The following is a 24,299-nucleotide window of genomic DNA, read 5'->3' as shown; positions in this document are numbered from 1 at the left end:
GTTTTCTGGGGTCACTCAAAGGCTTTCTTGGCTCCTATATTTTATGAGAGCACAGGCCCTGTAGAATAACAAGATAGTAATTGCATTCTTATATGTTGCATAATATTTGTGCAACTTTTTATTAAATACATATTTTCAGGCGAAAATATGCTGATCACCCTGAAACCCTTTGATGTGGTCATGGACACCTGGGAAGAGGTGGTACGGTATCAAATGTCTTAGAAAAATTCTGATAAACTGCATCTGCTAGACTTCCCCCATCCAATTTCTCACTTACTTTCTCATAGAATGATAACAGGTTGGTCTGACAAAGAAGGGTATGCTGGCAGTCACTTATGATACTATTATCACAGACAAATTTCTCTACAAATTTCCTTACCATTCCCTCAAATACATTTACCATACATACTATTGATGTTAGGCTGACCGGTCTGTAGTTTTCTTGAATTTATCTTGATCCTTTTTTTTGGTAACCACAATTATAGTAATCAGTTGGTACCACTCCAGTGAGTAAGGCTCTTTGATGTAAGCCATTTGGACCTTGTGATCTGTTCTCTAGTCCCTTTTGTACCTGGTTTTCAATCAACCAAAGATGTACCTTCAGTGAAACATCATTAATATTATTGTTAAGACTATCAAAGACATCTTTTTCATCTCTAAAAGCTGAAAAAAATATTGATATTTTTTTTTTATCTCTGATTACTTGCAACATGCATTGTCCTATCTTTATTGTACATGTAATATGTGGTGTTTCTTCCTACTCTACAGATGTTGAGCCAGATTTTGCTGGTGATGTCCATCGTGGCGTCTGTATCACTGAGTGAGTTGTTTGTTCTCATACATATCTAGTATAATACATACATGTAGATTTTGTTATCTGTACTGCCTGGAGCGACATAAAATATGTACATTCAGTTCCTGTCCATGTCCATTGTGACAATGCCTTCCTAGCATCTGAAAAAACAAACATGCATGGCTAATTTTCTCAATTTAATTTAAACATCATATGAAGTGTTTCTCTCTCTGGGTGTTCCATGGTGTTCTGTGAATGACTAAATCTTTTAAAACCTGATCAGCATTGTCATGGACCTTGGAATGCTGAAGGGTATCTCTCTGAAAGCTGTTACACAGTGGGGGGTCTTCTGCTCTGTCTTAAGGCCAGACGGCTCCATTGTGCTGTGTCTGGCTATTGTGTACATTGATTGCCCCCTGGGGCTTCTGTCTCAATACACATAACAGTCCCTCCATTCAAGCTATCGGACCAATCCCTGCTGACTCATGTTCAAGTCCTCATTTGCATGCCTAAGAGGACCAGAAGGAGAACTCCATGTACTTTACAATTGACCAATAGGAAAGCGATTGTTGGGGGCGAGATGTTCCAAATTCTGTTTAAAAGTGTGTTGTGTGCTTCCAATAAAGGTCTTCCTGTTTGAACTTACATATAGCCTGCCTGGTGTTTGTTCTAATGGATCCCGAACGGCACATAGCTGTAGTTCGGATCCCGGAGCCTTGGATGACCGAACCATCAGACGTTGCAATCTGCAAGCTGACTCACTAGTAGCAGAGGAGTGTCGGGAGAGCAGAAGCGAGCGAGCCAGGGTCTCGTTACAAGCATATAATAAATAATACATCTCATATGAGTTTGTTGTGTTATATGGTGTAAATGTTTATACAGACTTTACAGTACAAGACATGTATGTTTCATATTCCTTTTAGAGGAGGTGTGCTATAATCGTCTCGGCTGCTTCTCGAATGATACACCCTTTGCTTGGACTCTGCAGAGACCCATCCCCCGCTTACCCTGGTCTCCAGAGACGATTAATGCTCGATTCCTGCTCTACACCAGAGACAACCTCAGAACCTACCAGGTTAGTGCCCTATAAGTATAAATTACCTGTCTGACTTCTCACACCTTCGATGTAGGTTATCTCTCTCTATGTGACCTTATAAAAGTTTATATTCTCCCTTACTTGGCTTTATTTAATTTGTGTGAGCTGCACTCTTTAGGTTGTCAGAGGGGACTGAGTTCACTTGATTTCTAAAAGTTGCTGACCCTCTGCTGCAACCCTGGAGGCTGGGAGGTCTTCAGGTGATTGTTGACCATCCAACTGCTCCAATATTGTCCATTTCCCTATTTCTAACCCAAGGATTGGTATTCTGATACTTGCGCTGTCCTATCTTAGATTGCAATATTTCGGATGGCCGCTAGGTGGCGCTTCCATTGCGGTCGGCGTAGAATATGTAAATGAGTAGATACGCCGATTCACGAACGTACGCCCGGCCGCCGCAGTACATTTACGCCGTTTCCGTAAGCCATTTTCAGGCCTAAAGTTATTCCATCTATTAGATGGAATAGCAATGTTAAAGTATGGCCGCCGTTCCCGCTTCGAGATTCAAAATTTTTACGCCGTTTGCATAAGTCGTCCGTGAATAGCGATTTACGTCGTTTATGTCCACGTCGAAATCAATAGGCCCGTGCGGCGTACTTAGCCGCAATTCACACTGGGAAATGTAGGCGCCCGGCGCATGCGCAGTAAGAAAAAACGTGAAAAACGTAAGGTCAAGCCTTATTAGCATAAAACATGCCCCCCCCTTACACACATTTGAATTCGGCGCCCTTACGCCCGCCCGCTTTAGGCTACGCCGCCGTAACTTAGCAGGCAAGTACATTGTGAATCATGTACTTGCCTAGCTAACTTACGGCGGCGTAGCCTAAACACGCTAAGCTACGCCGCCGTAAGTTTATTCCTTTCTACCTGAATCTACCTAATAGAGAGCAGATCTGTAGAAGAGAGAGAGAAGGGGAGTCACTGAATAATTTAGCTTAGTCTGTAATCTGATCTTCACCTACTGAGCTCTCTAAAGCAGTTAAGAATATCCTGGTAAATGTAACAAAGGAACCCACAGCTCCCTCTCATGGCTTTAAAGCGGGAGTTCACCCATTTAAAAAAAAAAAAAAAATCTCCCCTTAGCTTCCTGCTCGTTCGGTCTAGGGGAATCGGCTATTTATATTAAAATATGAGCAGTACTTACCCGTTTTCGAGCTGCATCTTCTTCCGTCGCTTCCGGGTATGGGTCTTCGGGAGCGGGCGTTCCTTCTTGATTGACATTCTTCCGAGAGGCTTCCGACGGTCGCATCCATCGCGTCACTCGTAGCCGAAAGAAGCCGAACGTCGGTGCGGCTCTATACTGCGCCTGCGCACCGACGTTCGGCTTCTTTCGGAAAATCGTGACGCGATGGATGCGACCGTCGGAAGCCTCTCGGAAACCTGTCAATCAAGAAGGAACGCCCATTCCCGAAGCCCATACCCGGAAGCGACGGAGAGGATGCGTCTCGTAAACGGGTAAGTACTGCACATATTTTAAAATAAATAGCCGATTCCCCTAGTAATAACGAGCAGGAATCTAAGGGGAAAAGTGCCCTCTAAGGGTGAACCCCCGCTTTAAATAGAAACCTTTAAAATACAAATAATTTGTAGTTGCATATTTCATATATACCTAGCAACAAAATAAAATATTTCGGAAACCATATTTTTAGTTCTTAATATTGTATAAGGCCTCTATACATTTCCACTGACATACCAAATCAAGTTGAGGAGTCAGAAAATAAATTGTGTTCATTGTCATTCCAATTTTTCTGCTCAGGAGATCAGCGCTGTTAAACCTGAAACCATCAAAACATCCTTTTTCCGGAAGACTAAAGAAACGCGATTTATCATTCATGGATTTACTGACAGCGGCGAGGCTGAATGGCTGTCTGACATGTGCAAGGTATCCTCCTGAAAGAGATACAATTTAGATGTGAGGAATAGAAGACAATGCAGTTTTATCTCAATAATATGGATGAGCTTTAAGTTGCCTGTTTGCCGAACAGCGAACAATTTGGGGTGTTCGTGGCAAATTTGAAAAAAAGTCTATGGGAGAAATCGAAAGTGCTAATTTTAAAGGCTAATATGCAAGTTATTATCCTAAAAAGTGTTTGGGGACCTGGGTCCAGCCCCATGGGACATGTATCAATGCAAAAAAAAGTTTTAAAAACAAAAGTGTTTTCGGGGGCAGTGATTTTAATAATGCTTAAAGTGAAACAATAAAAGTAAAATATTCCTTTAAATTTCGTACCTAGGGGGGTGTATAGTATGCCTGTGAAGTAGCGCTTGTTTCCCGTGCTTAGAACTGTCCCTGCACAAAGTGTAATTTCTGAAGGAAAAAAAGTCATTTAAAATCACTCGCGGCTATAATGAATTGTCGGCTCCCGGCAATACAGAGAACAGTCATTCATAAAAATAAAAAAATCGTTTCCCCCCCCCAGGTACGAAATTTAAAGGAATATTTCACTTTTATTGTTTCATTGTTTTTTTTATTGTTCTATTGTTTCACTTTAAGCATTATTGAAATCACTACACCCGAAATTGAAATTGCATTGATACATGTCTCCTGGGCCAAACACTTTTTAGGACAATAACGAAAACAAAATAGATGTAAAAATAACATCCAGGGCCCATAATACTTTTTTAGGAAATTTTAGGAAAATACTGCATATTGGCCACCTGATGGAGCCGAAGATCATAGCAGACAAAAGGGAACAGTTACTCAAAAAGCGGTAATTGATGGTCGGACTTTAGAGGCAAGACAGGAATATCAAAAAATATTAATTTATTACAAAAAATATAACAAATCAATAAAAGAAAACCATATGGTATATATGATATAGATAATATCCTCTGTGCATCGTCTTTGCGTTTCACTGTTGGGCTTCCTCAGGACGAGCAGAAGAAATTAACAGTATATATAACAAATCCACTAAGGTATCTCAGGTTCTCTGAATTTTAATCCATAACCTTTTTGATTCCAGGCCATGCTGCAAGTGGAGGATGTGAACTGTATCTGCGTGGATTGGCAGGGCGGCTCTGTGGCCCTCTACACGCAGGCCTCAAATAATATCCGTGTCGTGGGGGCTGAAGTGGCCTATTTCGTTAAAACTCTAAAGGTAGAAGACTTCATGAATCATAATCATGAATCTTTTCTGTTCTCATTGTTCCAAAGGACAATTAAAACAGTATCATATAAGCCAGGGGTCTCTAAACTGTGGCCCAAGGGTCAGATGTGGCCCTTTGCTAGCCGTTATCTAGCCCTTGTGGTGCTATTCCTGCTACTGACACCAACAAGGAGGCACTATTTCTTCCACTGATACCAATAATGGGATACTATTCCTCCTACTAATAGGGGCACTACTTTTCCTCCCACTGATCACCAACCCTGAGGCCATATTTATTCTCACTGATGCTGGGCCTGGGACATTTTCTGCCCCCACTGGCCACAATCCGGTCCTCCTAAAGTCTAAAGGACAATAAACTGGACCTTTGAAACGTTTGGAGACCCATGAAATAAGCAATAAGAACATACAATGCATACATTTTGCGTGGACATTTCTTAATTATTTTTGATTAGGCTTCTGTTTTTGTATAGACTCTTATATCTAAGTATTGTTTTTCCTTTTCAAGGACATTTTTAACTATTTGCCATCCAATGTTCACCTTATTGGACACAGTCTGGGGGCACACACCGCGGGAGAAGCTGGGAAGAGGCTCCCCGGGATTGGTAGAATAACTGGTGAGACTAATAACAACAACTGTTGAGTGGTCAATTGCAGTTACCGTATCTAGTTATCTAATTTCCTAAAAAAAACAAAAAATCCTATACAAGCCTATCTATTCCATGACACGTGTGATGATTCACGTTGCGTTGGGCAACCTATTCATTTTAAATGGCTATGAAAATACCTCAATGCACAAAAAATAGGTTCTTCTCTATTTTTCAAAAGGTTGCGCTACACAACACTGTGCATTGTGGTGCCCTGCAGCAGTCATACTGTATATGTACGTTGGGGTACCATTACCAATAAACATCAGTGCACCGCAATATAGTGCATTACTGTAAACTGCTCTGTAGCACATTTAGTGTGAATAAATCAAAAAAGGAAATTTTTCTATGTTAAATCACCTTCACCTGGGTCTACCATGGTTCACAAATGGTGAGGATGCACAGTATACTAGAAAATGCATAGATAAATACTGTATATTAGAATATATATCGCAACTTGCCTTTCTCATTAAAGTCAGAACTACTATATATTTGCCAGGTACCTCTACTGTTATAAACTCAAGAAACATTTTGTGTAGAGTGGACTTCCTTAAATATGATCTATATTGATTTCTTCTACAGGACTGGACCCCGCTCAGCCATACTTCCAAGACACTCCAATCGAGGTCAGACTAGACCCATCAGATGCTCTGTTCGTTGACGTCATTCATACTGATTCAAGTCTATTGCTGTTGAATCTTGGTGATTATTTCTCATTTTTACAGAGCCAACATAATGCACAGCCTTACTCATCAGCTAAAAAAGCGTTTGCATCTGTTTGCATTGAGTTTGTATGTCCTACCTGTGTTTCTCTGGGATCTTCCAAGTGATTTGGTTTATATACACAACCCAAGAACATACAAGGAGGTCATGAAGTCTTCTGCCTTGTCATTGAGAGCTTTTATGCCCCCCCAAAATTAGCTACTTTGGCAACCAGCTTCTACCATACAGCTAGCCAATGAATAGCCTCTAAACTGTAAATAGCTGAGGGTAATAATAAAAATGATTGGTCAATCAAAAATACGATCCTAATATGATTTTTTTTCAGGTTTGGGAGGATATGGAATAAGCCAAAATGTTGGCCACCTGAACTTCTTCCCGAATGGAGGAAAACAAATGTCGGGATGTCAAAAATCTAAAATCTTTGTAAGCCCAAACATTGATGACATTTTGGATGGTAATTATTTGTATTACATTTCTAGGTTAGGTAATGTAGTAGTACATACATCATATACTGTATATAGTACACAGGTCAGCTCTAAAATTTAGAAGACACAATAATGCACCACTGATCCGATATATTTAGTTTCAATCTACACTGCTCCTCCCCTCAACACAGAAGCCAGATATACTATATGACCAACATTTTGTGGACCGCCCCACCCCCCAAGTGATCAAAGCAACACTATCCTTATTCTCCAAAAACAATCTATACACATCCACTACTGATGGCCCTGTGATCTATTTTTCACAAAATTATTTCTTACTATTTTTTTCTGCCTTCTTGTAACTTCCTTTATGAGCGTCTCCTTTTCTCCTTTCACTTCTGTTTGGAACGAGCAGTGCATGTTAGTTAGGTCTTATAGACTGTTCTATGCACGCTACACATCACATGGTCTGTAGTCCATCTCAGAAACAAGCCAAAAAGGATGGCTACGTTCCTACAAACAGTGGGACCACGGAGAATGAATGTAGCCACCCTCTAACAGGAAGTCACAGAGGCAAAAAAATGTTTTCGGAAGTTTGGAGGAGGAGCAATTTAAGGTGTTACATACGTAATACATACTTGAATATAATTATTTTTTAAACCAGAGTTTGGTGTCACTTTAAAGCGGGAGTTCACCCAATGATGTTTTTTTTTCTCTTTTACCCTTAGATGTATGCTCATTTAGTCTAGGGGAATCGGCTAGTTGTTTTAAAATCCGAGCATTACTTACCGTTGTAGAGGGCGATCTTCTCCGCCACTTCCGGGTATGGGTCTTCGGGAGTGGGCGTTCCTTCTTGATTGACAGTCTTCCGACAGGCTTCCGACAGTCGCATCCATCGCGTCACGAGTAGCCGAAAGAAGCCGAACGTCGGTGGGGCTCTATACTGCGCCTGCACACCGACGTTCGGCTACCTTCGGAAAATCGTGACGCGATGGATGCGACCATCGGAAGCCTTTCAGAAGCCTGTCGGAAGACTGTCAATCAAGAAGGAACGCCCAGTCCCGCAGCCCATACCCGGAAGTGGCGGAGAAGATCGCCCTCTACAACGGTAAGTAATGCTCGGATTTTAAAACAACTAGCCGATTCCCCTAGACTAAATGAGCATACATCTAATGGTAAAAACAGCATTTTACCGGCGAACCTCCGCTTTAAGTTCAGGTATGTTCAGTGAAGGGAATCGTTAATACTACAGCATACAAAGACATTTTAGACAATTGAATCTGTGGTAAGGTTGGAAGCTGATTTTTTTTCCAGCATGACTGTGCCCTGTTTACAAACTAAGCTCCTGACCTGCACAGAACCCTGACCTCAACCCTACTGAACACTTTTGGAATGAATTGGAATGTTGAATGTGAGCCAGGTCTATTTATTCAGCATCAGTATCTGACCTCACAAATTCGATCAAATTCCCCCAGCCACACTGCAAAATCTTGTGGAACGTTTTCCCAGAAGATTGGTGGCTGTTATAGCCACAAAGGGGGGCAAATCCATATTAATGACCGTAGGATGGTCAGGTGTTCACAGACGTTTGGCCTTATGGTGTATACAGTCCCCACACACTACAGCAGCCACACATATAGTGTTCCTTCCATATACATGCACAGCACATCAGTTATGTACAGTATACAGCTCTCCCTAAATACTTCCTCTGAACATCACTGATGACTATTGTTATGCCTTGATTCCAAAGTTAACCCACTCAGCACTATTTGATTGATGTACATTGCCAGGGAGTAGGAGTGCTTTAAGTTACGTTACAAGTTGACCATACATCATACAACATAGAATGGGAATGCCTGGTCCCAGTGTTAGCAACAGCATAGCAGGATCATTACTTTTGTTGCATCACACTCTTAGGCCGATATCCCATTAGTGATCCTTTCACTAGCAGCAACTCACAAACAGGATCATTAGAGGGGGCAAAGAGGCTACTTCGTTTTTATGTGTTGATCCCTTGCTGGCCAAAACTCGAAAGAATATGTCTCTCTAGGGAATTTGGAGCCTGGCTGGTCCTAGGAAGCGATGGTCAGTGATTTATTTTTCCTTTACTAGGGACCCTTTTGCTGGCAAGATATTATTGGATAATATTATACTAGTTAGTTATATAGAGAACTTCTTTGGAGGTGTTATAGGCACAAATAATATAGTATTACATGATTCTGTGTTATTGTTTATCCTCAGTAACAAGTAAACTGGTGGCCTGCAATCACATACGTAGCCATGAATATTACACACACACTATTCTCACTCCTGATGGATTCCTCGGATACCTCGCAGCCTCCTACAATGCCTTCCAGCAGGTAAGTCCCTAACACTGAGGAGGAACTGTTTGCTTTGTTATGATGATGATGATGATAGAATTGGCATTAGGGTGCAGTTATTGTGAGATTAATGCCGCGTACACACGGTTGTTTTTCGGCATGGAAAAAAAATTTGAACATGCTGCATTTTTTAATGTCGTTTTTTTAAAATGTCATTTTTCGGGTTGTAAAAAATGATCGTGTGTGGGCCAAAACGACGTTTTAAACCCGCGCATGCCCAGAAGCGAGTTATGAGACGTTCAGGTAAAACTACCATTCATAATGGAGTAAGCACATTCATCACGCTGTAACAGACAAAAAAGCACAAATCGTCTTTTACTAACAAGGAATCAGCTAAAAGCAGCCCAAAGGCGAATAGAACTTCCCCTTCAGAGTGCCGTCGTATGTGTTGTACGTCACCGCGTTTTTCAAAAACAATGGTGTGTGGGCAACATCGTTTTTAATGATGAAGTTGGAAAAACTTTGTTTTTGGACATGCTGAAAAACGTTGTTTGCACGTGGCATAAGAGTTAGTTTCAAAGCTAAGGTCGGAGCAAAGTGTGGAAGTTAGGTTCAGGTAATTGGGAATCTACAGTATTTTATTTAGATCTATTGTGAGGCACTGGCTGGCACAGGGTTGTGGACGGTGTGTATGTGTCACCTAGGTTGTTCACCAACACATGATGAGGGGCCCCAGAAATTGTATGTGTTATGGAGAAAAACAAACTTTTCAAATTTAGAAGCATGACCTTTCTTAATAGTAATATACCAGCATGCATAGCATGTCGTCAAAGTATCTGGCTCCACCCAATGCATTTTAACCAATAGGTTATTATCCATTGCTGGTAATGTAACATTATTCCAAGTAATTTAGAGTCTTATTCATTTACATTTATCACACTCATTGCAAAACATGAGGCTTTCTATTCAAGACAATTAAAGGCTACTGTCTTACGAATCTCCCATTTTTAAATGACTTCTAGAAGCAGAATCACCACAACATATCAGTTATAAAAAAACACAAATTTAAAATTGAACTAAGATCTCCTACAAAAAAACCTCATCATTGAACAAACATATAGATATTAATATAGCAGCCTCGTTCATTACTGCCAACAAAGCAGTTAAAGTGATACTAACATCTAATTGTTTTCCTTAAAAATAACAAACATGTTTTACTTACCTGCTGTGTGAAGTGGTTTTGCACAGAGCAGCCCAGATCTATTTCTCTGGTCCTTTTTGGTGCTCCTGGCCCCTCCATCCTGTTGAGTGCTCCCACAGCAAACAGCTTGCTATGGGACACCCGAGCCAAGCCACAGCCCCCTGTGTCCATTCAGACAAGGAGCCATGATTTGGCCCCACCCCCTCTCTCTCCTTATTGACTAACTTACTTTGATTGACAGCAGCAGGAGCCAGTGATGCCAATCAGGAGGGAGAGTCTGGGATGGCCGAGGCACTCATGCACATTGCTGGATAGAGATGTGGCTCAGGTAAGTATTAGGGGAGCTGGGGGGCTGCTACACACAGAAGGTTTTTTATCTTAATGCAAAGAATGCATTAAGATAAAAAACCTTCTGCCTTTACAACCACTATAACGTTCACATCGATATTTAATCCATCTGGAATCAAGGAGCCCAGCTGATAAATCCACCTTGTTCCTAGTGTAGAGACCATTCTGGTTATGGTTCCAGCCACACCTGCTGGCTCCCATTCTATCTATCCCTATACATTTTAAACATGTGTCGTCCATGTAATGCACTTTAGAAATAAAAGAAAGAAATATGTGTTTTAAGACTTTTTTTTATATTATTAATTTGTTCCCCAATGCAAACCTCTAGGGCCCACATGGTCTGCCCCACACAGACACGCAGATGATACACATGTAGTATGTTGAGAAATATTGAAATCAATCCCAAGACTTTGTAAAGCAAATATGGTTTAATTAGTCCTATGGTTCCTGTTCAGTGAGCATATTTTACGTAACTTGGGAACCCTTGAATTACATTAGGAGCTAATAAATTTCATGGAGAGGATGCTTTATTGTATATCACTGATTAGACATTGTCCAAGACATCTTTTTCAGAATGGGTAAATGTCAATTTACAGTATGATCTTTTTAATACCCTTAAATTGTAAAAAAAAAAAAAAAAAAAAAAGCCACAATAACCCTTTGATTGGAATGTGGAATCCTCAACCTTATGCTTTAGTAGATCAGTTCTGTCCCTTTTAGCCACAAATTCAATTTCACCAGCTAGGCCAGCCATTCTGTCGCTACTCTGGCGGCTAGCTCCTTTTCCTTGGTTGCTTCGTTGAAGCAAGAATGGCGCGCCAATTTTCCTGGCAAAGCTGGAGCCTCGCATACCCAGCAAGCGTTTGCTGCGGGACGGGTATGGTAGCTCCGATGATGGTGAGATGATGGTGATTGTCTGCGGTAGAGGTACCATAAAGTCAATTAAATACACAGTGCATTGTTTGGCAAGTGAAGTGAAAGAATAAAATGGGGCCACTGCAAAAATTGAAGCTTCTTTAAAGCTTACTCAGATATGCCAGAAATACCATGTACCTACCCCTGAGACCACCAGAACGAGGTTCCCTCCATAGAAGCTCCTTTAGAGACTGTACAGGAGGGACTTCCAAACAGGAGAGGCTTGAACCTGCTGGGGCGATTGCGGTAAGAGGCATCTGCATCCGTCCAATCTGTCAGGTGAGGATAAAAAAAGAGAATGGTGCGGGGCGTCTCCCCTTCAAATTTATAGCTAACCAATCCTGTCAGGTTGTGGGGGCGGAGTCACAACCCAGTGTGTGCTGCCATGAATGCGTCAGGAAATTAATTTATGTGGTTTACTTAGTCTGTCCCATAGACGTAAAGAAAAGGAAAGAGTAGGGCACATTATAATAGGGGAGATCATCAGATAACAAACACTAATAAATGACTCAGAGGAGGAGGAACTTGTTGTTTTTCCTAGCTGAGAAAGGCCAATCTTCCTTAAGCTGGCCATACATGGTTCAGTTTTTTCGTTCAGCCAGTGGGCTAAGTTAAATAAACTGAACGACCTTCCCAATCCACACATTTGAGATGGATAAGGGAATACTCCCCAATGCGCTATTGTATTCTGGGGGAGACTCCCCACTGTCAGAATACACATACTTTAGGTAGATTCAGGTAGAGTTAGGCCGGCTTATCAGTAGATAAGCCGGCCTAACTCAGAATCTATGCCGCCGTATGTTTAAGCGTATGCTCAAACAGAGATACGCTTAAACATATCTAAGATACGACGGATTGCGCCGTCATATCTTAGATTGCAATGTTTTGGACGGCATAGATTATGTAAATGAGCTTGTACGCCAATTCACGAACGTACGCTCGGCCGCAGCAGTCGAATTACATTGTTTCCGTAAGGCCTTAGGCGGCCTAAAGTTATTCCACCTATGAGGTGGAATAACAATGTTAAAGTATGGCCGCCGTTCCCGCCGCGAGGTTCAAATTTTTTACGTCGTTTGCGTAAGTCGTCCGCGAATCGGGAGTTACGTCGTTTACGTCCACGTCGAAATCAATAGGCCCGTACGGCGTACTTAGCCGCAATGCGCACTGGGAAATGTAGGCGCCCGGCGCATGCGCAGTAGCAAAAAATTTTAAAAAACGTGAGGTCAAGCCTCATTACCATACTACACGCCCCCCTCCAACCAATTTGAATTAGGCGCCCTTACGCCCGCTGCGATTACACTACGCCGCCCTAAGTAAGGAGGTAAGTGCTTTGAGAATCATGTACTTGCCTCTCTTACTTAAGGTGCCGTAGTGTAAACACGCTAGGCTACGCCGTCTTAACATTGCGCGGCCGTACCTGAATCTACCTAACAGATCGGTGGTGCAGTCATTAGCTGCAGCTGCTGATTGAACAATTTATATCCGACAGGGCTTTAGATCGAATTTGGTTTAACTGCAGTGGCCACTCAAGGATCGAAATTCGTCTGGTTAATCAGGGATTTTGTTCCATCGATGTCCACCTTTTCTCAGCTTATACAGGCTACCCACAAGCATACAGAGGCACTAATTAGTATTCTAATTAGAAAGTGTAGCAAGGTAAGAAAGTCATAGATGAGCACTGCCATAAACATTTTTTTATAAATAAATTTGAAAAAAGCTTGTCTTCGTTGTTTTTGTCTCCACCAGCCTCTGATTTTGTCTCATGTCAGTCTCTTGTCTCTCCCCGCAGGGTGCCGGCTTCCCATGTCCCAGCAAGGGTTGCCCAATGATGGGGCATTATGCAGTCAAGTATTCTGGAATCACATCAGTCCCTCAGACATTTTATTTAAACACCGGAGATCTTAAAGACTTTCCCCGTAAGTTTCAGGATTACTTTCTTCACCAGCCCTTTACCGTTACAATCACTACTCAATCCACTCATTGTAGAAATCAAAATGTAACTCAAATGATGTGGAGATCTAATAATAAAGATAAACATTGGATTTTGGCAGCATGGTGTGGGATTAATTTTAAGTTCTCTATAAATCAGGAGAGGAAACAAAGGCCCAGATTCTCAAAGGGCTTACGACGGCGCAACGCCATGTACGCCGTCGTAAGTCCTAATCTGGGCCGTCTTATCTATGCGACTGATTCTTAGAATCAGTTACGCATAGATATCCATTAGATCCGACAGGCGTAAGGCTCTTACGCTGTCGGATCTTAAATGCATATTTTTTTTCGCCGCTAGGTGTCGCCTCCGTCGTTCTCCCCGTCGAGTATGCAAATTAGCTAGATACGCGAATTCCCGAACGTACGCGCGGTCGACGCAGTGATGTTACAACGTTTCCGTAAGTTTTGCGCGTCGTAAAGTTGCCCCTGCTATATGAGGGGCAACCAATGTTAAGTATGGCCGTTGTTCCCGCATCAAAATTTTAAAATTTACGTTGTTTGCGTAAGTCGTCCGTGAATGGGGCTGGACGCCATTTACGTTCACGTCGAAACCAATGACGTCCTTGCGACGTCATTTGGAGCAATGCACCCTGGGATATTTTTCGGACGGCGCATGCGCAGTACGTCCGGGGCGGGAACGCGTTTAATTTAAATGCTCCACGCCCCCTACCAGGCTAATTTAAAATAAGCGGGCTTGCGCCGGGTGATTTACGCTACGCCGTCGCAACTTTACAGGCAAGTTCTTTGTGAATAAAGCACTTGCCTGTAAAACTTGCGGCGGCGTAACGTAAATGAGATACGTTACGCCCGTGGAGTTTTACGCCCATGTACGAGAATCTGGGCCAATGAACTTAGGGCAAAGGTGGAACAGCTTTATTTATTTTTATTTTTATTGTACATTGGGTTGTAAGAAAGCAGAAGACAATTTCAGGACCTTGTAGCACATTGTAGATTGAAATGGAAAGGTAATTTTTTTAAATAAAATCACATTAAAAAATGACTGATTTTATGAACAAATTTTTTTTTTTAATTGGAAATGTCATCTTCTATCCTCCAGGCTGGAGATACCGAATCACTGTTTACACTTTTGGCAGTCTGGTTGTTTTTGGATCCTTTTTCTTGTCCTTAGAAGGAGCTAATGGAAAGACTAAAGATTACACATTATACAGGTGTGTAAGATGTTTGTATTTATTAGAAGCCAGTGGTGGCTGGTGCTCAAATTTTTTGGGTGGGCGCAAACAAACTGAAAAAAAAAAAAAACATCAATTGCAGCCACTTTGCCCATCAAACGCAGCTACTGTGCCCATCAAACGCAGCCACTGTGCCCATCAAACACAGCCACTGTGCCCATCAAACGCAGCCACTGTGCCCATCAAAGCAACCACTGTGCCCATCAATGCAGCCACTGTGCCCATCAAACGCAGCCACTGTGCCCATCAAACACAGCCACTGTGCCCATCAAACGCAGCCACTGTGCCCATCAAAGCAACCACTGTGCCCATCAATGCAGCCACTGTGCCCGTCAAAGCAGCCACTGTGCTATCATGCCCATTAAACGCAGCCACTGTGCCCATCAAACGCAGCCACTGTGCCCATCAAACACAGCCACTGTGCCCATCAAACGCAGCCACTGTGCCAATTAAATGCAGCCACTGTGCCCATTAAGCGCAGCCACTGTGCCCATCAAACGCAGCCACTGTTTCATCAAATGCAGCTACTGTAACCATCAATTGCCACCAGTTTTCCCCATCAATTGCCGCCACTGTGTCCATCAATGCAGCCACTGTGCCCATCAAAGCAGCCACTGTGCCCATTAAAGCAGCCACTGTGCCCATCAAAGCAGCAACGGTGCCATCATGCCCATTAAACGCAGCCACTGTGCCCATCAAACGCAGCCACTGTGCCCATTAGGCGCAGCCACTGTGCCCATTAAGCGCAGCCACTGTGTCCATCAATGCAGCCACTGTGCCCATCAAAGCAGCCACTGTGCCCATTAAAGCAGCCACTGTGCCCATCAAAGCAGCCACTGTGCCATCATGCCCATTAAACGCAGCCACTGTGCCCATTAAGCGCAGCCACTGTGCCCATTAAGCGCAGCCACTGTGCCCATTAAGCGCAGCCACTGTGCCCATTAAACGCAGCCACTGTGCCCATCAAACGCAGCCACTGTGCCATAAAACGCAGCTACTGTAACCATCAATTGCCACCAGTTTGCCCCATCAATTGCCGCCAGTTTGCCCCATCAATTGCCACCAGTTTCCCCCCCCCCCCACCCGTCACTTACCTGTCTCGGGTCAGCGCATTGCTCCACGCTCCCTCTGAGTCCTCGATGTCTTCTCCCGTCCTCTTCTGCTATGATTGGATGCCTGATAGGCGTCCAATCACAGCGCCTGTTGCTTCAGCCAATCAGGTGACAGGTAACCAGACCCGGTGCACCTGATTGGCTGAGAGGCGGGTCAGTGTTAGGGAAGCGATTTATTCGACTCCCTAACACAGCACTGTGTAAACAGCGAACACACAGCATTGCGCCCACTGTTTTACAATTTGGAAACCTATTAGAGCTTATGGCTCTAATCAGGCACTTCCAAATACACCCCCACCACTGTAATTCAGATGCCCGGCGCCCAACAAGGAGCCGGACTCCTGAATAGGGGGCGGCAGCGGCGACAATAGATAAATTCATGCAATGCATGCCGGGCCAACTTTAATGTTGATTGGACCCTGGGCAAAAAAAAATCAGTTCTCTCCACCTCCTCTGAGACATACAATAAATATCAGTTAGACTTAAAATCAGTTTACTGTATCAGATCAGGCAGTGATTGCTATCGGTTGCCAGAGGTTACAGCATATCATTACCACTTACTGACTGGTTGCTAGAGGTTACAGCACATGATTTCTTCTTGTTGATTGGTTGCGAGAGATTACTGTACAGTAATACTGCTCACTGATTGGTTGCTAGAGATTACAGCACATCATCTCTTTACTGCAGAGGGGCATGATATACATATAAATGCCACCTTTATTTACATATGAATGCCGCCGGCCTCAGCTATTTACATATGAATGTTCTCGTTATTTCCATTTGAATGACAGTTATTTACATGTAAACACAGATTCAAAAAGGAGATACGCCGTCGTATCTCTAAGGCCGGCCGGTCGTTGATTCATAGAATCAGTTACGCATAGATATGCCGAAGATCCGACAGGTGTAAGTGACTTACACCGTCGGATCTTAGGCTGCAATTCCAGGCCGGCCGCTAGGTGGCGCTTCCGTGTCTTTTACGCGTCGAATATGCTAATGAGCATTTACGCCGATTCAGAAACGAACGCCCGCCCGTCGCTTTTTTTTTACGTCGCTTGCGTTCGGCTTTTTCCGGCGTATACTTACCCCTGCTATGTGAGGTGTATCCTATGTTAAGTATGGCCGTTGTTCCCGCGCCAAGTTTTGAATTTTTACGTTGTTTGCGTAAGTCGATTCAGAATACGGCCAGACGCAAGTTACGCTCACGCCGAAACCACTGACGTCCTAGCGACGTCATTGGGAGCAATGCACGCCGGGAAAATTTGAGGACGGCGCATGCGCATTTAAATCGGCGCGGAGACGCGCCTGATTTAAATACTACACTCCCCCTAGCCGCTGGGGGATTTACGATCCGCCGGCGCAAGTTTCGAGGTAAGTGCTTTCTGAATACTGCACTAGCCTCTCAAAATTGCGCCGGCGGATCGTAAATAAGATAGATTACGCGGATCTAAAGATCCGCAAATATATCTGAATCTACCCCAGGGTCTGCATGCGAGTCACCGGTACACATCAATAGGGCAGAGCTGGGCAGCATTAGTAGCAGCACTTCACACTGGGATATCAGGACACCGCACAGGACTAAAACTTCAAGGGACAAGGGAATTTAAGATGGAATAGTTGGGAAGTATGAGGCAGCTGCTTTGGGCCCCACAACAATGACAGGGCCCAGGGCAGCTGTCCCTTTTGCCCTGCCTTAAAGACGGCCCTGAATGCATGAATCTACCTATTGTTGATTGACAGGTGCATGAGAGGGGGCGGTGCTCCTGCTGTAATAGTTAGTAGCAATTTTTTTGCAGCAATTAAAGTGTATCTAAAATGCATCCAGTCCTTAGATGTGGTGGCTGCATTTGTTTTATTTTTCAGTTTTTTTTTTTTATTTATATTGTTCACCTGGTGATTCTGGCCCATATTCTCTCTAAATGTCCGCGGGCGGCGCGTAAGGCATTTACAGTCCGCCGCCCCAAACTACAGGAGCAAGTGCTGTATTCCCCAAACACTTGCTCCGTAGTTTGGGGCGGCGGAGTGTAAATGGCCCGGCGTAGCCACGCGTATCTCCAAGGGGGCGGCTTCTATTCAAATTAAGCGCGCCCCCGATTCTAAGTAACTGCGCATGCGCCGGGCTTAAAAAAGCCCAGTGCGCATGCTCCAGTTCTCGGCGGAAAACGTCAATGACGCTGACGTGTGCGTCATTGACGTAAAGTCGTATTCAAGAACGACTTAGGGAAACGACGTAGCCGACAGAAAAACACGACGCGGACCCGACGCTATCCGTAACATGGCCTACGTGGGACATGCAGAAACGTACTCCTCATATAGCAGGAGTAAGTTTCCGCTTACGCAAACGACATTCGCGACGGGTACGCGACGCAAAATCGTTCGGGAATCGGCGTAGCAGGCTCATTTGCATAAACAAATGAGACCTTCACTTCAAATGCCATCTAGCGGCGGGCGGCGTAATTACATTTAAGATCCGACAGTGTAAGTGACTTACAGATGGCGGATCTTAAGTGTATCTATGCGAAAATGATTCTAAGAATCAGTCGCATAGATACACGGGCCAAAAAAGAGAGATACGATGGAGTATCTTGAGATACTCCATCGTATCCTTACTCAGAATATGGCCCTCTGCCAGTAACACACTTTCTGTCCAATGGTGACAACACTCATCACCATACTATATTCTGATGCAGTATTGTCACCCTAGGATAGAAATATGGGTGTACTGTAGTCCTGAAAGATAGCTTAAAACAACATAACTGGTCGTAGCCAGCACAATCAGAGAGCGCAGGAAGTTATCAGCTAACAACTTTTCTGGCAGGATCAACAGGTTTGTTATGCACTTATTGAACAGATATAATGAAACAGTTTCACTCATTTAACCAATCAAAAGGGAGAAATAAGTTCCTTGTTAGGATTTACATGATGTATGTGCAATTGTCTGGAAGGGTCATTGCTTCTATCTGTGTCTTTGTACTTGTTAGAAAAAAATGCATACATTTATGCAAACTGCACTGGTTTTGTATTCTACAGGGGATTGATTACAACGGGCACATCATACACAGCGTTTATTGATGCTGAGATTAATGTTGGACAAATAAGTAAGGTGACATTTGTGTGGAATGGTTCCAAGCTTGTGCGTCTAGGTGCCTCCTCTGTGACGGTGCAGTCTGGGAAGGATGGAGCCACGTGAGTATTTCCTCTTGGAGTCACTTATAAAAAATGTCCACAAACTATTCATTCATAAATCAAATGCTGTTTTACCAGAAGGTCAGAGACAGCCAGGGGCTTTATTCTCTTTGAGCTCAAGTTCAATTTTGGTCTTTTGGCTGAAAAAAAAAAATATATATACAGGGCTTTTTTTCTCAGACAATAGGTGCAGGAACTCCCCCTTTCTGAGTCACCCCTCTTCCTTGCCCCTACCCACCTCCGAGCACCGTCCATTGGTTTCATCCTATACCCACCTCCCAGTACCACCCCTTTTAGACAATACAGAACCAAGCATCATTTTGTGGTGCTAAGAAATTTGTATAGAATTTGGTAATGATATTAAGAAAATCAGTAAAATAGATCCCCTGCAGCCAGCAACAATAGATCCCTCTAACAACAGTGGACCAGCGACAACAAACCCCCCCCCCCCCCCCAGCAATAATCGACTCCCGGCAGCATCAACAGCTCTCCGCACAGCCAGCATTAATAGACTCTCTGGCGGCGATCAACAATAGACCTCTCCTCCAACAGTAGATCTCTTACAGCAAAAACTGACCCCCCCCAGCAACAATATGTCCCCCACCAGCAACAATAGACCTCCTCAGCAACAATAGACCCCCCTGAAAAAATAGATCCCCCTCCATTTAGAATAAATTCCCCAGCAGTAAGCATCAATACCCTGCAGCACACCCCAGCACCCCTTGCCATTACATACAGTCAGTCCAGGAGGTGCCGGAACTGCGTTCCCCCGTGTTCCCACTGAAAAAAAGCCCTGTATATATATATATATATATATATATATATATATATATATATATATATATATATATATATATATATATATATATATATATATATATATATATATATATATATGTAGATATAAATATATATATATATAGAGAGAGAGGGAGTTCAAAGGATTGCTGCACAAGCATTTATTAAAATAAAAAAACATACAAAAATCCATTAACGGTATTCCATCCATTACAGTTTTGGGCTTAGGGCAATAAAGAACAAGAAAATGGAGAGCTGGATACAATCCCCGGCATCACTTTTCTATGTATCTGTGATGACACCTAATATGAAAAAACAACAATGGCGATGATAATAAAGATACAAAATGTATACTCACACATCATCACTATATATATGTAGCGCTCACCCCCGCAGGAGCCACTGGATAGAATAGGGATGGCGTGTTACCTCTGTTGAGCGTCTAGGGGTATGATGATGATGAGAGCAATAACGGAATGTCCAAGCAGCAGGTGTCTTTTCTTGTGCTTTATTTCACCCAACACAGCAAAACCGTAAACTTGAGGTAGATAGGAAAAGATGGGTGAAAAGGAGAAGAGTAGCAGATTCAGGCTTGAACAATACAGAAGCAGTCCTGATTCTAGCGGCACTTTTACTTTGACGCCACTCCAGCCGGAGTGGGTATAGTGTATCTGGACAGGCCTCTGACACCGACCTGGCAGCCAGAGTATCACTCGGAACTTGAGGAGAAAATAAGTCTCTGCCACAGACTTAGTAGAAATAAAGGTCAGAACGGGACCTCTGCCACAGGCCCCTTCTCCAAAATGTAGATCGTGAGGTAAATCCTCCTTAGTAGATTTAGTGCCTGAATCTCCCTCAGGTAGCTTTCAAATGGTCACCGACTGACAGGTTGCCAACAGACAAACTCTCGATGTCCGGTCACCTTGATCCCCGGTGGATTGTCAAGGCCCTGTTGGATTGCCTGCCTCCGGGCTCTCCTCAGACTGACTCCCCACCGAACAGCACAACTCGCTTGGGATCTTCCTCAGAAATTTGGGGGACCCAGTAGATCACTGGGGCCCCGCCATAGCTTCAGTCGCTCTGGGCCAGCATGGTCCCAGAACCAAGAACACCACGTTGCACGCACACCCCGACCTGGAAGGCCATATCGCCGGGGGCCGTGATGTGCGCACACCCTGAAGGTGGGTGCCGCACCCGGAAAAAGAACCCCGCCTCATGGAGTCTGCTCCAAAAGTACCCTCCCCGAGCATGCCCCGCGAGGGAAAAACCCCTCTGATTGGCTACTGGAGAGAGGCACCTCCGCCTGGACCCCTTTGGCGCCATCTGTCTCCCTGAGGTGGAAAAGCATCTCTGGAACACAGAATGAAACCACAGTGCAGCCCAGCCCAGCAAAGACCCAATTTACACAAATTAACCGGATGAGAGCCAAGTAACTCTCTCATCCCCCTCTAAATTTAAAATAGCACCTGGACTGAAAGTACACAGGCGCTACATATACATTATCTCACAAAAGTTAGTACACCCCTCACATTTTTGTAAATATATTATTCTATCTTTTCATGTGACAACACTGAAGAAATGACACTTTGCTACAATGTAAAGTAGTGAGTGTACAGCTTGTATAACAGTGTAAATTTGCTGTCCCCTCAAAATAACTCAACACACAGCCATTATTGTCTAAACCGCTGGCAACAAAAGTGAGTACACCCCTAAGTGAAAATGTCCAAATTGGGCCCAATTACCCATTCACCCCCCCCCCAGTGTCATGTGACTTGTTAGTATTACAAGGTCTCAGGTGTGAAAAAGGAGCAGGTGTGTTAAATTTGGTGTCTCTCATACTGGTCACTGGAAGTTCAACATGGCACCTCATGGCAAAGAACTCTGTGAGGATCTGAAAAAAAGAGTTGTCGCTCTACATATAGATGGCATAGGCTTTAACCTGCTGAGCGGTATTCCCGAGTCTGGCTCGGAGTGGAATTTCAGAACCAAAAGCGGTAACCCTGAGCCAGACTCGGGATCGCCTCGCAGTGTCCACAGGCAGGGAATTACTTACCTTGTCCCTGAATCCTGCGATGCCTCCCCACTGTGTGATTGAGCGGTGTCTCCTCGCCGAGCTCCGTTCCCTGCGACGTTACGACGTACAGGGGCGAAAAACGGCGCCAAATTCAAAAAAGTAAATAAACACATTACATACAGTATACTGTAATCTTATAGATTACAGTACTGTATGTAAAAAATACACCCCCCCCCCCTTGTCCCTAGTGGTCTGCCCAGTGCCCTGCATGTACTTTTATATAATAAAAACAGTTTTTTCTGCCTGGAAACTGTAGATTGTCCATAGCAACCAAAAGTGTCCCTTTATGTCAAAAATGGTTTTAGAGCAGCTAGAAAACAGCGATAATAAAAGAAAACAGCGATAATAAATTATAATCACTTGCAGAATTGTGCTATAGCGTTTTGTGGGGAAATTCGTCATCAAAACTCTGAGGCCCCGTACACACGATAGAATCCATCCGCTGAAAAATCTCAGCGGATCTGTTTCAGCGGATAGATTCTATGGTGTGTACATTCCTGCGGATATTTATCCGCGGAAATTTCCCAATTTCAGCAGATAAAAATGTGTAGACATGTCTACAAATCTATCCGCTTGAATTGGCTCCCGCGGATCGATCCGGTGGTCTGTACAGACTCACCGGATCGATCCGTCCGAAGGGATCCCCCGCATGCGTCGTAATGATTCAACGCATGCGTGGAATTCCTTTTATGACAGCGTCGCGCACGTCGCCGCGTCATCATCGCGGCGACGGCGCGACACGTCATCGCGAGGGGATTTCGGCGCGGATTTCGATCCGATGGTGAGTACACTCCATCGGATCCAAATCCGTGGAAATCCTCGAGAGGATTTATCCGCGGATACGGTCCGGTGGACCGTATCCGCGGATAAATCCTCTCGTGTGTACTAGGCCTGAAAGTAATAATTTTTATTATTATTATATTATTATTTGTTATAATTATTCATATTTATTTATTATATTATAATTATATGAAAAGGGAATGAATGCTGCGCTGCTAGTATGGTGTGTATAAGTGATTCAATACCAACATAATAAGGTAAAATTAAACACACCACAATACACAAAGTGCTTAAATGTGCAAAAAATATCAAAAGAAAAAATAGTGCACTGAAATATATAGTCCTTGTAGCTGAAATCAGCTAAAAATTATTGAACGTGTAATCTTCATGTAAACACCCGAGTTGTGTTGGAAAAAATTCACAGCAAGTGTAAGATAGCTGATTGAAGAACCTCCACCTCAAGTAAATAATCTGCTTACCGAACACCAAATAATAAATCACATGTAGTACTGATAGATAACCTCCGTTCTTCAGCTAGGTTCCTCCACACCAGATGGAATTGATGGATAGTCCTTAGCCAAAACGCACTCATGCGTTGAACCCAGGAGTAAGAACAAGAAGGGCAAACATAGAGTAGTACTGCTAACAAAACGATTTATTGGTAGAACAAAAAAATATTGCACTCACATGTCCAAAGTAGTACAAAGGCGTGTGTTTTAAATGTAAAGCCGGCCGGCTTGAATAGTCCGCTCGTTCCTTCCGGATAGTCGCGGGCAAACAGTGATGACGTCAGCACGCCGTTCTGTATAATTATATGATTTTGTGTTTCAAATTGTATTATACCTGGGATGTCTACTTGACCATTGTTTGGACAGATTTAAGTGAGTTATTTCTAAGAATTACAGGCCTACAATATAAAACGCCTAATTTCCATGCAAAATAATGGTACCGTTTTCAGCACCTAAAATCTGAAAGAATCATACTGCCAGGGAGGTTAATAAGTGTGCATGGAAAACGTGTCAAAACACATAAAAAAAAAATTAAAACACCCATGAATATATAGACGCACAAGTGTGAAGCTATCCTTAGACAGCTGTCATCAGAATAGGTGTCCCCATTGGAAGACTTACCTTCACCTTTTGCTCTGCTGATGACTCTGAATTGTTGGATTTCCCATCACTTTCTGTCCCAGTGACAATGCTATTCGACACAAATAGAGGCTGAATCTACCCAGCGGTGACTTAGACAACGATTATATTCTTCCCTACTGCATCCTCCAGGGGCATACGTTTTAAATGACAATGACTAATTCACAACCAGTGAATGTTTGGTGAAAGTCACACTCACTGCTTTATAAATATGCCCCTATGATTTTTTTGCATAAGTCAAACGTTTTTAAACTACAAAACAGAACAAACTGATCAATAACGGGATGTTTTTTATGTTCTTTATGTTCAGATACGTTTTCTGTAGCAGTGCCTCCGTGTCACCAGGAACCCCCCAGATTCTCAGTCTGTGCTAACCACTGAAATCTCCACCCAACCACAAGATGGCGCTTTTCTACCCATTTATCCCAATAAATATTTAATGCAAGAAA

The 24,299-nt window shown here is 43.3% G+C and overlaps 1 protein-coding gene across 1 annotated transcript; it reads left to right on the top strand.

The window, feature by feature from the left end:
* The first annotated feature begins 772 nt into the window (after positions 1-772).
* On the top strand, positions 773-24,299 carry LOC120946804 (pancreatic lipase-related protein 2-like). The gene is made up of 12 exons (XM_040361512.1): positions 773-820; positions 1,717-1,868; positions 3,646-3,771; positions 4,853-4,987; positions 5,502-5,610; positions 6,223-6,342; positions 6,698-6,817; positions 9,030-9,148; positions 13,363-13,489; positions 14,620-14,731; positions 18,895-19,050; positions 24,161-24,299. The coding sequence occupies exons 1-12, from the start codon at positions 793-795 to the stop codon at positions 24,222-24,224; spliced, it is 1,368 nt and encodes a 455-aa protein (XP_040217446.1). The 5' UTR covers positions 773-792; the 3' UTR covers positions 24,225-24,299.

This window comes from Rana temporaria, chromosome 8, assembly GCF_905171775.1.
Source record: "Rana temporaria chromosome 8, aRanTem1.1, whole genome shotgun sequence".
In the NCBI taxonomy this organism is placed as follows: domain Eukaryota; kingdom Metazoa; phylum Chordata; class Amphibia; order Anura; family Ranidae; genus Rana; species Rana temporaria.
This window is presented reverse-complemented; position numbering and strand designations above follow the sequence as displayed.

What these genes read in the sequence shown, in the direction of transcription:
- LOC120946804 (XM_040361512.1), top strand. Translation starts at nt 793, where the DNA reads ATGTCCATCGTGGCGTCTGTATCACTGA. An exon ending in CGTGGCGTCTGTATCACTGA is followed by an intron (nt 821 to 1,716) that starts GTGAGTTGTTTG and finishes TATTCCTTTTAG; the next exon opens with AGGAGGTGTGCTATAATCGT. An exon ending in GGCTGTCTGACATGTGCAAG is followed by an intron (nt 3,772 to 4,852) that starts GTATCCTCCTGA and finishes TTTTGATTCCAG; the next exon opens with GCCATGCTGCAAGTGGAGGA.